This window comes from Caretta caretta, chromosome 4, assembly GCF_965140235.1.
Source record: "Caretta caretta isolate rCarCar2 chromosome 4, rCarCar1.hap1, whole genome shotgun sequence".
NCBI classification, from domain to species: domain Eukaryota; kingdom Metazoa; phylum Chordata; order Testudines; family Cheloniidae; genus Caretta; species Caretta caretta.
Window position 1 is genome coordinate 16,083,399 of NC_134209.1, and position 14,186 is coordinate 16,097,584.

At 43.5% G+C, this 14,186-nt stretch overlaps 1 protein-coding gene across 31 annotated transcripts in view; it reads left to right on the forward strand.

Annotated features, from left to right (window-relative positions):
• The window catches only part of ADGRL3 (adhesion G protein-coupled receptor L3), an 810,612-nt gene that overhangs the window by 428,149 nt on the left and 368,277 nt on the right, over positions 1 to 14,186 (forward strand). For all 31 annotated transcript variants that reach the window (XM_048848457.2, XM_048848466.2, XM_048848467.2 and 28 more), the window contains one exon: positions 12,293 to 12,402. In XM_048848457.2, the coding sequence (XP_048704414.1) occupies positions 12,293 to 12,402 (110 nt within the window). The remainder of the gene's footprint in view (positions 1 to 12,292; positions 12,403 to 14,186) is intronic.

Here is a 14,186-nt window from a genome sequence, read left to right on the forward strand (position 1 = left end):
AAACATTACACATCACTGATCATTAGACCTCAGGAAAGGTTAGAAAGTCAGCTTTTCTGTACTGAGAAAGATCAATATAAAAGGACCATTCGTAATGAAGAAAATGTTAGAGAATATCATCTCCTTGTCACCACCCCCTTCCCCATTGTCCTTTGGAGGGAAAAAAAACCATTTCTGCATAGGGATTCTTTGTTTCTGAAAGCTAAACACAAACAGAAACTTTAAATTTGCTTTTGCGCAGCACGTTATTGAAAGCAAATGTGGTGAGCCAAAGACTTTTCTCCTGACTTGTGTGTCCCCCAACATGCACCCTCCCCACATTTGCAGGCCATCATTTGAACTCTAATTAAACTCCTATTTTGAGTGAAATTTCTCTTTGTTTCCCATTTACTTTCTCCAGGCTATTATTCCCTCCCACCCCCTCGGTCCTTCCTAAAGGGTTGATTTGGAAATATCACATAGTGACAGGGAAGAATGCACTCCTAGCTGACTTATTTACTGTGACAGCTTCTTTGCTAAGGCAGCCATCCAGAGAGGAGATTTTGCATTTCAGAGAGGAAAAAGGATATCTTGCAGCATTGCCATGAAGGATAATGAATTAAGTCTGTCTCTTACTGTAAAACCATTAGAAAAGTATAATAGGCCTTGAGAAACAGGCTTGGATATTGATGGCTCAGCTATATTTGTGTGTCTGGTCATGTGGAGCCTGCCCTGCCTTTGCAGAAATATGAAGTCTATGTAAAATACATTTCTGAGTTTCAGTTGAGGGGGGTGAGAATACTTCTGTTTTCTTGATTTGCAATAATGAGTGCAGACGTGCTCTCTTGAGAAGCGCACACAGACATTAAAGGCAGGTTTCAGAGTAACAGCGTGTTAGTCTGTATTCGCAAAAAGAAAAGACATTAAAGAGGTCTCCTGTTATAAACGTCTGTAAATAGAAGACAGCCAAAATTACAAATGGAGCTGGTAGCGACACCTGTAGTTAGAATCGCCAAACACTTTCCAGTATAAACCTTTGTTTTCAGGCACTTATAACTTTGCTGGATTTTAACTGTTTGGGCTGAAATTCTCCATGCTGGGTCTGTGTCTCAGACCGATTTTAATTTGAAAGATCCAGCAAAAATAGTCCAGCTACATGGGAGAACAAAGTTGGGGAAAAAATATATTTTTGGCCATGTTAAAAAAAAATCCAATAATTTCTTGGAGGAGTTTAGTATCTCCAGGATTTGGCATAGGAACTTGAAATTGGGCAGGGGAGTGGTAGTGGGGACATGTAATTTTTTGTTGTCCCCCCCCATGAAAATTCCCCCAGATTCAGCTAAATTATAAACCTCTGAAATTGCTATATTCAGTGGGGTTTGCTAGAGACTTGCTGCGAAAACCTCTGAACACTCCAGAGGCACTGAGCGTGCTCCATTGCTGGAGTCTGCTCTAATTTACAGGAGTATTAACTTGCTGCTCATAGGATTCTCTACAGTTCTGAACTGCTGGAGTGCTCTGTTCTCTGGCCACCTGCTGTCTGACTCCCGCCATGCACCCAGGCCCAGGGCTGGGAAGGGCAGGTTAAGCAAGCAGGTTCCAAGGTCTGTTAGGTCACCGTAGCTTAAAACTGTACATTCGGTGCAGACTGACAGAAAATACCATCTCAAAAATAAATAGCTCTCCTTGCCCACTTTGTGACCACACCACTGTCAGAGTGATCCCATGAGCCCACCTCCAGGGAAAGGGGTGGGGACAATGCATGCATAACGTGCACCAGAATCAACGGGTTTTGCATAGTATCTGTATACATTTCTGGGCATGTTTTTCGGGCCGTCCACACCGCAGCATGTCACACCTAACTGACAAAGGAATGCTGTACTGTCTTACCTGCCTTCCTCCCTCTGCTGCTGCTGTCAGCTTTGGGTGGGGGGTGCATCAAGGCTGTCCACTGTCAGGCCAGCTGTACGCTCGGGTCACCAAACCCTTCCTCCGTCTCCTCTGCAGGAAGTTGGTGGGTTTGGTGCTCTGTGACCCAGAGTTGTGGCTGGTCCTGTCGGCGTATGTCAGTGACGTGTTCCTCAGGGTCCAGGACCCGGGCGACCTGGTGTAGGTTTGGAGGCCTACCAAGCCATGTACTCAGCAGCCTCCTCCACCTGGGTCAAGAGCTCTGGCCTGGTGGTTGGGGATGGGTGGCAGGTAAGCTCCCTCCCAGCTGCGCTTCAAGCCATTCGGTGGAGCCCGGGTCCACTGCTCTATCTTTGCATTTACCTTTTTGCCATGCATCCTTCTCCGCTGGAGAACTGGCAGGATTTGGAGGCCAGGATGGATGAGCGGTTGTGGAGATGGACAGGACTGCTCCGGTGTCTCTCCCTGCGCGGGAGGGCGCTGGTGCTGAACCAGCTAGTCCTGTGTGTGCTCTGGCACCGGCTCAATATCCTGAGCCCGGCCCCAGGTTTTCCTGGCCCACCTCCAGGAATTAGTTCTGGAGTTCCTTTGGATTTTTGGGTCTCTGCGGGGTCTTGAGTCTCCCCCTGGAGGAAAGAGGACAGGGCCTGATTTGCCTTCACACTCAGGTCCATGTCTTCTGCCTCTAGGCCCTGTAGAGACTCCTTTATGGTGCATGTAGTCTGGTGTGGAGCACGTTGGTGCACGCCTTCCTCCGCCGCCTCTGGGGGCTCCGATATCACTGGCAGCTCCTTTATCTCCATCTGAGAGGTCTCTGGGCTGCCGGGCTTTTACCAGGACCTCCTCGAGACCTGGAAGCTGGTTTCGGCAACCAGGTGGCCACCAATAGGGTATATCTCCTTGCAGAGCCCCTGCTACACAGTCCCCAACTTCGTGCGCCAGAGGTTGGTCCTGGCAGGAGTTATCAGAGTCGTCCTGGACAATGACTGGGGAGGCCCGGTGAATCCCCTGGCGCTCAGTCCGCACATGGGGCTCTCCACTCTTCAAACTCCCCAGTGCTTACTTCATAGGGTTGCCAACGTTCTAATAGCAGAAAAATGAACACCCTTGCCCCGCCCCTACCTTGCCCCTGCCCCTTCTCCGAGGGCCCCCCCCCCACTCCATCTCCGCTCACTCTCCCCCACCCTCACTCACGTGCTCATTTTCAATGGGCTGGCTCAGGGGGTTGGGGTGTGGGAGGGGATGAGGGCTCTGGCTGGGGGTGCAGGCTCTGGGGTGGGGCCTGGGATGAGGGGTTTGGGGTGCAGGAGGGGGCTCTGGGCCAGGGGGTAGCGTTTGGATGTAGGAGGGGGTTTGGACTCCGGGGTGGAGCCAGAAATGTGGGGTTTGGACTGTGGGAGGGGACTTCCGGCTAGGACAGGGGGGTGAAGTGCGGGGGGTTGAGGGCTCTGGCTGGGGATGTGGGTTCTTATGTGGGGCCGGGATGAGGGGTTTGGGATGGAGCAGGGGGCTTGGAGCGGGGGCAGCCTGGTAGCCACTGGACATATTACCACTTCCGGGAGCCACACGGAGACAGGGCAGGCTGGGAGCCGACCTTAGCCGTGCTGCACAACCAACCAGACTTTTAGCAGTGCTGCCAAGCTCCCTTTTTGACTGGGCGTTCCGGTCGGAAACCGGACACCTGACAACCCTAGGACTTCAGCAAGTGAGGGCAGCCTTATCGCCCGTCTCTTGGGTTTACCTCAAGCAGTTTCCTCGGGAGGGTGTTCCCCGCCCACCACTCACCCCAGGGTCTCCGGACCTTTCCACTGGTCTCCTGCCCCATAAACCCCGTCAGCCATCCCACCTGCACTCCTCGAGCTGGCTGCCCGACCTGCAGGCAGTTTGCTTCTGAACAGTGCCAAGGACACATCTGGACACACTCATGCTCGATTCTTTCCTCATGTCCCACCCGGACACTAAGTGGCAGGACCTTTTGTCACCTGTTGAGGGTGAGGCACCCTGGTGGGCCAGCCTGTATTCTGCCAGGGACATTAGTTGGCGGCTCTGTCATGGAGCCATGACCACGGGCATGTACCTGTTGCAGTTCACCTCTATCCCTGATGCCTATTCCTTCTGCGGTGTAAGGGAGACCCTGGCACATACCTACCTTGAGTGCCCCAGGTTGCAGCCCCTTTTCCGGCCCCTTCTGGGACCCACTTCTGCATTTTTGGCTGCACTTCTCCCCCCGCCTTCTTGTATATGGACACTCTGTCCGCAGCCCCACAAAGTTGTGAGACATCCTCATCATGATGTCTGTGATGATTTAACTGGGAATTGGTCCTGCTTTGAGCAGGGGGTTGGACTAGATGACCTTCTGGGGTCCCTTCCAACCCTGATATTCTATGATTCTATGATCAACCTACTCTTAGCGATGGCCAAAGTGGCAGTGTATACCCCCAGGGAGCGGATGATGGCTGAGGGGTTCTCTGCGACTGTGGGGCCTCTCTCCGTTCCTCTCTCCATTCATGTATCTGGGCAGAGTTCCTCTGGGCGGCGTCTGCTGGCTCCCTTGACACATTTGAGAAGCAGTGGGCGCTGTCCGGGGTTCTCTACTCAGTGTCCTCTTCAGGTTCCCTATTTTTGACCCTTTGACACTCACACTTGTCTTTGCTGTTTTTTTCTGTTGTCCCCTGTATTTATTTGAGTCCTGGGCTCAGTGGCGCCTTCCCTTAGGCTGCGGGAGCGGCCTTTAGCTCCGGAAACCAATAGGATTCTCTGCTGCTTCATATATTTCATGGCCACTTTTCTACAGTGATTGTGACAGTTCAGTTCAGCTGGACAGGCCACCAGTGCTCTTAGTGGTTTTGAGACTAAAATGATTAATTTCTGAAAGGCCACACTTTAGGATTGATCATCTATCTTATGCCATCTTTGCATTTCTGTAGTAACAAATATATTGCCCCAAACTTGGTTAACCTCACACTGATACTGAGCCAATGCTACTAATGCCTTGTGTTCCTGCAAAGACTTAAAATAAACATTACCTTGCAGAATAGCCTTTTTTTTAATGTCTACAATGTCAATACTGTGTCTCTTCCCCATCCCCACCAAAAGATGACCTTGTCACTTAAAAAGCATTAGCATGTTCGTAAAGAAAAGCCATGCAGATGCAGTCAAGGGAGATGGTGATTTTTAAAGCCTGAATCAGGGGACACAAACTGAGTTGAGCCCTGCAGCTAGTTCGGGAATCTGACTGAACTGAAATGCTTCCTTCAGTCCCACTGCTTACAGCACAAGAAAACACCACATTTATAGTCAATGTTTCATGTTAACAGCATAGAAAGGCTTTTTGAAATGGAACAAGGACTTTGTTCTACTAAAATGTATTCTAGAGGTAGGTGTACGGTTTATAGTTAGTGCATTTGTTATGTTAGATTGGCACAACTCTTTTGGGTAAATATTTGTCCACATTTTGAAGAACATTAATGGATACATCGAGAGATTGGGTTGGGGGGAGTAGCTGGAGTGAAGTGGTACTGAAGAATGGGATTTCTTATAACTGAGGAAAGGACTCACTGGTTTTGAAAGTATGCATTAATTATGGGTGGATACTGTTTGGATGCTGAACCGAAGGCCTGATTTTCAGAAGAGCTTTGAGTGCACAGCTCCCTTGAAAATCAGGGCCCAGCTGTCTCATGTTGGGTTGCCACTTTGGCAAATGCAGGCTGTTCAGATTTTACTTTGTGCTTTCCCAGCTCTCAGGTGAAAACCAGAGAGCAAATCGATTCTATGACGACTGACTCCTAGGGTCTGATGAAGAGAACTTTTGTACTAGAATCTGGATACTAGGATCTGACTTCCCCATCTCACCTCTTCTGTAGGCATTCATCTCTGGGCAAAGTGGCTGCAACCCTCTAGAATTCTAATTGGAATAATTTCCCCTCTCTTTGCACAGATATAAATTACTGCGCAAGGTCAAGTCAATGGAGAATCAGGCATAAGATTTCTTGCAAAATGGAAAAGTAATGGTGTCTGAAACTTCCCTGCCCTTCGAACTTGTGTACATGTGGAGTTATTCCGGATTAACTGTCTCTGAGTAACTCCATGTTGGGACCCTTTTATTCCAGAATTAGTGTGTCCCCATATGGAGTTACTCCAGGCTAGTTAATCAGGAATAACTTCATGTGTAGAAAAGTCCTAAATCACAGCAGTGATTAAGTGTGTGCTGTTCCCAATGAAGGGGTGAGATTGGCATTCTCTCTGCTGAGTGAGCCAAGTCCCCCTTCCTTCCCCCCACCTTCTCCCATTCATCCTAGAGAGTTCACATGTGAGAAAAATGACTGCAGGTAGAAATATGAGGGGAGGGGGGTTGGAAAAAAGACGACTTTATAAAAGATTACAGCTCCCTGTCAGATCTCATAGCAAATGGAAATAAAGAAAGCTAAAAGCACCTTAAGTACTCCTTTGATGCTCACAAGGCTTCAAACTCAGTTTATAAAATGCTGTGACTTAGCAGCTAACAAAATGGGTGGTGTTTATCTATTCTCGTGAAATTGTCTATCCAGCTTCGCAAATCCACTCTGATCCCCTTCCCTGCTCATTCTTGGCTGGGTCATTACACACATTGAATCTATTTCCTCATGTTAAGTATCCTTAGACCTTCTTGTCAACTGTCTAAATGGGCCATCTTGATTATCACTACAAAAGATTTGTTCTCCTGCTGATAATAGCTCATCTTAATTAATTAGCCTCTTACAGTTTGTATGGCAACTTCCACCTTCTCTGTATGTATATGTGTATCTATATATCTTCTTACTATATGTTCCATTCTATGCATCCGATGAAGTGGGCTGTAGCCCACGAAAGCTTATGTTCTAATAAATGTGTTAGTCTCTGAGGTGCCACAAGTCCTCCTGTTCTTTTTTCAATAATAATGGGGGATTTCAACTATCCCCATATTGACTGGGTACATGTCACCTCAGGACGGGATGCAGAGATAAAGTTTCTGGACACCTTAAATGACTGCTTCTTGGACCAGCTTGTCCTGGAACCCACAAGAGAGAAGGCAATTTTTGATTTAGACCTAAGTGGAGCAAAGAACCTCGTCCAAGAAATGAATATAACTCAAACTGCTTGGTAATAGTGACCATAACATAATAAAATTTCACATCCCTGTGGAGGGAGGAGGGAGGCACTAAATAATTCCACCATTGTAGCATTTAATTTCAGAAAGGGGGACTACACAAAAATGAGGAAGTTAGTTAAACAGAAATTAAAAGGCGCAATGCCAAAAGTGAAATCCTTGCAAGCTGCAGGGAAACTTTTTAAAGACACCATAATAGAGGCTCAATTTAAATGTATACCCCAAATTAAAAAAACACTAAGAGAACCAAAAAAGCACCACCGTGGCTAAACAACAAAGTAAAAAAGCAGCTAGAGGCAAAAAGGCATCCTTTAGAAAGTGGAAGTTAAATCCTATTGAAGAAAATAGAAAAGAGCATAAACTCTGGCAAGTGAAGTGTAAAAATATAGTTAGGAAGGCCAAAAAAGAATCTGAAGACCAGCTAGCAAAAGGCTCAAAATGTAACGGGGAAAAAAAAATAAGCACATCAGAAGCAGGAAGCTGCGAAACAGCCAGTGGGGCCCCTAGATGACTGAGATGCTAAAGGAGCACTCAAGGACGATAAGGCCATTGCAGAGAAGCTAAATAAATTCTTTGCATCAGTCACTGAGGCCGGGGATGGGAGGGAGATTCCCAAACCTGAGCCATTCTTTTTAGATGACAAATCTGAGGAACTCCCCCAGATTGAGGTGTCATTGGAGGAGGTTTTGGAACAAATTGATCAATTAAACAGTAACAAGTCACTGGGACCAGATGGCATTCACCCAACAGTTCTGAAGGAACTCAAATGTGAAATTGCAGAACTGCTAACTGTGGCACGTAACCTATCATTTAAATCAGCCTCTGTACCAGATGACTGGAGGATAGTTAATGTGACACCAATTTAAAAAAAAAAAGACTCCAGAGACGATCCTGGCAATTACTGGCCAGTAAGCCTAACTTCAGTACCAGGCAAATTGATTGAAACTATCGTAAAGAACAGAATTGTCAGACAGATAGATGAACACAATTTGTTGGGGAAGAATCAACATGTTTTTTGTAACGGGAAATCATGTCTCACCAATCTACTAGAATTCTCTGAGGGGGGGTCAACAAGCATGTAGACAAGGGTGATTCAGTGGATATAATATAATTAGATTCTCAGAAAGCCTTTGACAAGGTCCCTCGCCAAAGGCTCTTAAGCAAAGTAAGCTGTCATGGGTTAAGAGGGAAGGTCCTTTCCTGGATCAGTAACTGGTTAAAAGATAGGAAACAAAAATGGTCAGTTTTCAGAATGGAGAGAGGTAAATAGTGGTGTCCCCCAGAGGGCTGTACTGGGACCAGGACTATTCAACATATTCATAAATGATCTGGAAAAAGGGGTAAACAGTGGGGTGGCAAAATTTGCAGATGATACAAAACTACTCAAGATAGTTGAGTCCAAAGCAGACTGCAAAGATTTACAAAGGGACCTCAGAAAACTGCGTGACTGAGGAACAAAGTAGCAAATGAAACTCAGTGTTGATAAATGCAAAGTAATGCACATTGGAAAACATAATCCCAACTATATAGTTGGGATTATGTTTTCCAATGTGCATTACTTTGCATTTAAATAAAATGATAGGGTCTAAATTAGCTGTTAGCACTTAAAAAAGAGCTCTTGGAGTCATTGTGGATAGTTCTCTGAAAAAAAAATGATTAGGGGAATGGAATGGCTGCCATATGTGGAGAGATTAATAAGCCCGGGATTTCTCATCTTGGAAGAGAGATGACTGAGGGGGGATATGTTAGAGGTCTATAAAATCATGACTGGTGTGGCTAAAGTAAATAAGGAAGTGTTATTTACTCCGTCTCATAACACAAGAACTAGGGGTCACCAAATGAGATTAATAGGTAGCAGGTTTAAAACAAACAAAAAGTAGCATTTCTTCACACAGAACAGTCAACCTGTGGAACTCTTTGCCAGAGGATGTTGTGAATACCAAGACTATAACAGGGTTCAAAAAAGAACTCGATAAATTCATGGAGGATAGTCCATCAGTGGCTATTAGCTAGGATGGGCAGGGATGCTACCCCATGCTCTGAAGTGCCCCTAGCCTCTATTTGCCAGAAGCTGGCAATGGGTGACAGGAGGATGGGTCACTTAATGATTACCTATTCGGTTCATTTGCTCTGAAACACCTGGCACTGGTGCTGGGCTGGATGGACAATTGGTCTGACCCAGTATGGCTGTTTTTATGTTCTTAATCTAGTGGGTGACCCAGTGCTCCCTACCAACCTTTGCACTTCAGGAACTAACTAGTAGTTATTGCTGTTAATTTATAAGCTACTGTCACACCCCTCCCTCCCTTAATGCTCGATCCTTTTTGCCTGTTTGGTGGTGTCCCGGAACACACACTGTTCTGGAAGACAGTGAAAGATTCACACTTGAATTCAGGACCGATGCTGAGAATGTGTGTTTGGAAAGTTGCTGTGCCCAGAATTGCCAACTCTTGTGATTTTATTGCGATTCCCACAATATTTGTGAGGGGTGTTGGTGGTGTGCTTTTTTTGAAAGCATCAGCACCTTGGTTCATTTGCTAACATGAGAATCTGAGCTTTCACTTACAAAACAGTGCAAAAGCAAATTTCTCGCTGGCATGGTTGCAGAGAAAAGCTTGAAAATATGAAGCGAGTGCATCCCACAAGGTTATAGAAACCAGAACATAAATAAAAAGAACCCACATTTTATTTATTTATTTATTTATTTATTTATTTATATTTCATGATTTTGAAGCCAACCTCATGATTTTTTTGAGCTTGACTCATGATTCTGAAGCATATCTTGAAGATGCATTATTGTTATTCTATGTAACATGGCGGGGACTGTCTGTGAAGCTGTAGACACTATGGATTAGTCCAACACGATTGCATTTTGAAAGGCACATTGAGCTCAATAAAAGATTTTTGTTAGAAGTGAAATTTTGGATTATGTTCAAAGACTCTTCTTGGAAGCCTGCCTGCACACACTGTCCTAACTATCTGTATATCCTTGCCAAGCCACCTGTCTCTCAGTAACCAGGGTGAGGACAACAAAATTAGCCCTCAAGTTAATACATTTATTCCTCCATTTATATGATAAAAGTAGTCTCTTGTCTGTGACAACCATCGGCTGGCATAAGTCTCAATAGGAAAACGTTACAACATTCCAGCCCTCTGGATTATCTGTTATCCCGCTAAATTGCCTGATGAGTAGGTTTTATCAGGTTTTATTAATCTTTCTGTAATTTTTTTTTAAATATTGAGCTTAAGGCACTCACTAATGAATCAGTTTTAATTTCTGGGCTAAAATAAAATCCTCATTAAGGCTGACAAACTGTAGCCTCAGGTAAACACAAAACATTTCCACTCCAGAGCTAAATGAGTTCCACTCTGGATGCCGGTGCTTCTGACAATAGAAAGGTGGGGTCAGAGGTCCAGTGTCATATCAGAGGAAGAAACATTTTAGTGAAAGTAACTGCAATGCTCTATCCCTGAGGAATTCTATATCCCGCATGGAAAAGGATGAAAACGAAGGAGTATATTGTCATTTCCCCCCCTGAACGAACACTTCAGGAATTTTCTGTTTAGAACCACTTTTTGCTAAGTGAGTCTGTCTAAGTATCCCAAACACATTAATAAAATATTCCAATAGCTCCTTTAGGAACATACCCAGTGCAAATGTATACTTTAAACTTTGGATGCACACAAACATTTTTCAGGTCAAGTATGTGTGTCAAATGGAGGCCGTATCTCTGGTCTCAATACTGCAACCATTTAAACATGCAAATAACTTCACTTACGTGATTAACCTTGCTAACATCAAAGAGACTATTTGCCTGAGTAAGGTAACTCTTGCCTCAATGTGTCTTTAGAATCGGCTCTCCAGTGAGAACAAGCGTACTTTTGGAAATATGTAATATCTGAGGAGTCACGTGCATTGTAGCTCTGTATGACAAACGTAAATGTACTGTGTGCATTTGGGTGTGTAATACCGTTCTTTGGGCATTAAAGCAGAACAGCTCTATTCTTTAGACAGTTTACTTGATGATTGATTGTTTCTTTCCTGTTTGTCACTGTTTCCAGTCACCTTTTTGAATTATACATCATTATTGTATAGAACGCTATTTAAAGGGACACTGTTGATATGAAAATCATATTTGTGTTCATTTAAGAATATTTGTGTTTAGTTACACCTAATACTAAATCTGATATATGTTGATTTACTCTTTGCACTTTGTCTTGAACAGTGCAACTTAAAGTTACATTAGATTTCTGTTCCCCTTCAGTTTAGCACAACGCAGTTCAGTTTGGATTTCCAACATTGACGGAGAGTGTTTTTAAAAAATACAACCCCTGTTCCCATTGAAGTAAAAACAACATTAAAACATTTACAAGCAAAGAAAAGCCACAAAATTTTAGGTTTAAACTATAAGACAGCATTTTTCAATTAATGGATACAATAATTTATAATCAAGTTATTATTAACACAGTTAATGCGGTGCTTTGTTTAGATTTTAAAGACTGATTATTGTCTGACTGACTAGGGAGAATCTAGTTGCAAATGTCTGTGCAACCTTTAATCATGCTAGTCATCCTTGAAACTTCTTGGTTTAGTAAGAACTTACTTGGGTATGGATTGTGGGATCAGGTCTCTTTGTTTTTTGAACAAGAGTCTCCATAGTGACATATCTGTGACCATTTAGTATAATTCAAGGCCCCGATCCTGCAATCACTAAAAGATGTGCAAAGTGTCTGCAGGATTAGGGCCTAAATAAATTAATCTGTCAAGGCTCATATTCATATCAGTAGTTTTTGTTGATTTCAATGTGAGCCCTATGGGTATGAGAGTCTGATTGCATAGATCCCTTTGTAGGATCAGAACCTCAGTGGATATTTCAGCTGCATGCTTCATGGTTTAAATTTGCTGTTGATGTACTGGGTACACTGAATGGGTACACTTCAGACGTTCTCTTGTATAACCGTCGTACAAAAAACAATAAAAAGGAAGTCAAAGCTTAAAAAAAGAAATTCCGAACAACTTAAAACTATTCACTCTCAGTAGCTTAGATGGAACTAAAATGATAAATAATAGGTAAAAAAAGCACTTGAGTGACATAAGATCCTATGCCCCATTTTCAAAAGTGAAGTACTGCTACGCTCCATTAAAAGTCAGTGAGGCTGAGGCAGGGAAATCACTTTTGAAAATGGGTCTTAGATGCCTAAGTAACTTGGACACTTATGAAAATTTTACCCATCATCATCTCCATCTGTATTTTGACTGTCATTGTCTTTGTCTTTCAGATGCAGTAATCGTACACAGTGCGCAGTGGTAGCGGGCCCTGATGTGTTTCCAGATCCTTGCCCAGGAACGTACAAATACCTGGAAGTGCAGTATGAATGTGTCCCCTACAGTACGTATATTAATCTGTTTTCACTTCTCATTGATAGAGATCTCATTTGCTTGAAGATTAGGCCTTGAACCCATGGGGAAAAAAACAAACCACCACTCTGACAAAATTGGCAAAAGTGTATGCACCACGCCAGATTCAGTGGATAAGGCTTTGAAAATCTCACACACAGTGTGAAGTATACTCCTGTTAAATGAAACACTACTATTAATTAGGTTTTTTTATTGCTTACTATACAGTTTTCTGATTGTAATTTGTATATCAAACATTTTTTAGACCTATCTACGTTATTTTAATTAGTGACATTTTATTGCTACCTTTTAAGTCCCGTATTACATCTCCTTGCAGGGACAAGCAAATAGGAAGCTAATTGATGAGAGTGTAATGTTGATGGTAGGAATTATGAAACTGTAATTTTCTTAATTGGTGAAGGGAAGTTACATGCAGGTCCTGAAAGCCTTAATTTTTTTCTAGGTTTAGAAAAATCTTCATCTGTGGTTGTAGTATTATATTTTTAATAGATCAAAATCAGCATTACCAAAAAGTAAAGATGCCTCAGAATTTGCTTTTCATAGCAGCAGGACTCAGTTATAGTTCTGCTGTCAAAATAATTGTATATCGCAAAGAGGAATATAAATATTTGGTTAGCAATAGTAAAGAATCAAGTCATGCAAAACTAAATAATTTCTGGGTTCCTTACCCTGGATTTCTTAAAGCTCTCAAATTGTACACCTCAGGGAACAAATTAGGCAAAACTAAAATCACCCCTGGTCTTCCCTTATTAGTTTAATATGTGTGGGATTGAGTAGTGAGAGCCAGCCAGAAAACATTTCATTCTTCCGAAGCACAGAAGTTGACCCATGGAAGAAGATAGCTGGGATCATAAACAAATATGCTCATGCTTGGTGTCAAGCCACAGAAGAAGGAATGTGTCTTGGAAGTGACAAGCGTGATCTCCTCAGGGAAAGTTATGAGCTTCCTCGCTCATGCTTACAGTCCCTCAAACTGTATGCACCTCTCACCGAGGAGCTGGCTGCCTGTCTGCTGTGGGAACTGAAAGGGTTGTAAGGTGATACGGCTGTCGAGAGATGGCTGGGAACTGAAAAGTGAGGGATGCAATTAATACAAAAGAACTCACTGCCCTTGTCCCTGAACAAAAGTGACTTACTTCGCCAAGGGATCCTTAGTCTGTCTCCGCCGATTGGGGAAAACAGGGCTCAACATTAGGACTATGTCCATGTCTGAGTATTAAAAACAAAAACCACGAAGCTTCTAAATGCAACAACTGATGTCTTACATTGGGGCTGATTCAAAACGCATTGAAGGCAATGAAAAAATTGGTATCAATGTGCTTTGGTTGTGACCCATAGAGCTTTATTCAAAATTACTGGTTTGCAGGTGACCTCCTAGCAAGGCAGTGTTTCATTTCATTACCAAAAAAAAAAGTGTGTGGGGGGGGGAATGGGGGTGAGGAGGTTGTACTTACCATAAGTCGTATTTCTTACAATTTGCAATTTACATGGCATGTATTATTTCCTCCTGAGATCATTCTGGTAAAGAACTAGTCATTACCAATAGCCTTTGTTGCATAGAAAACAAAGAAGAATAGCGGTGCATTGTTAGAGAGGTAATATGTGAATATTATGCCCTGAGGTGCTAATCGGTCTTATGTGCATGATGTAAAATAACTCTTGCGGTAGGCTGTTCAGTACCAAATGTACAGTAGGGATTGAATGTTTTTAATGATCCAAATGTGAAAAATGATGCCTTTAAAATCAGGTTAGGGT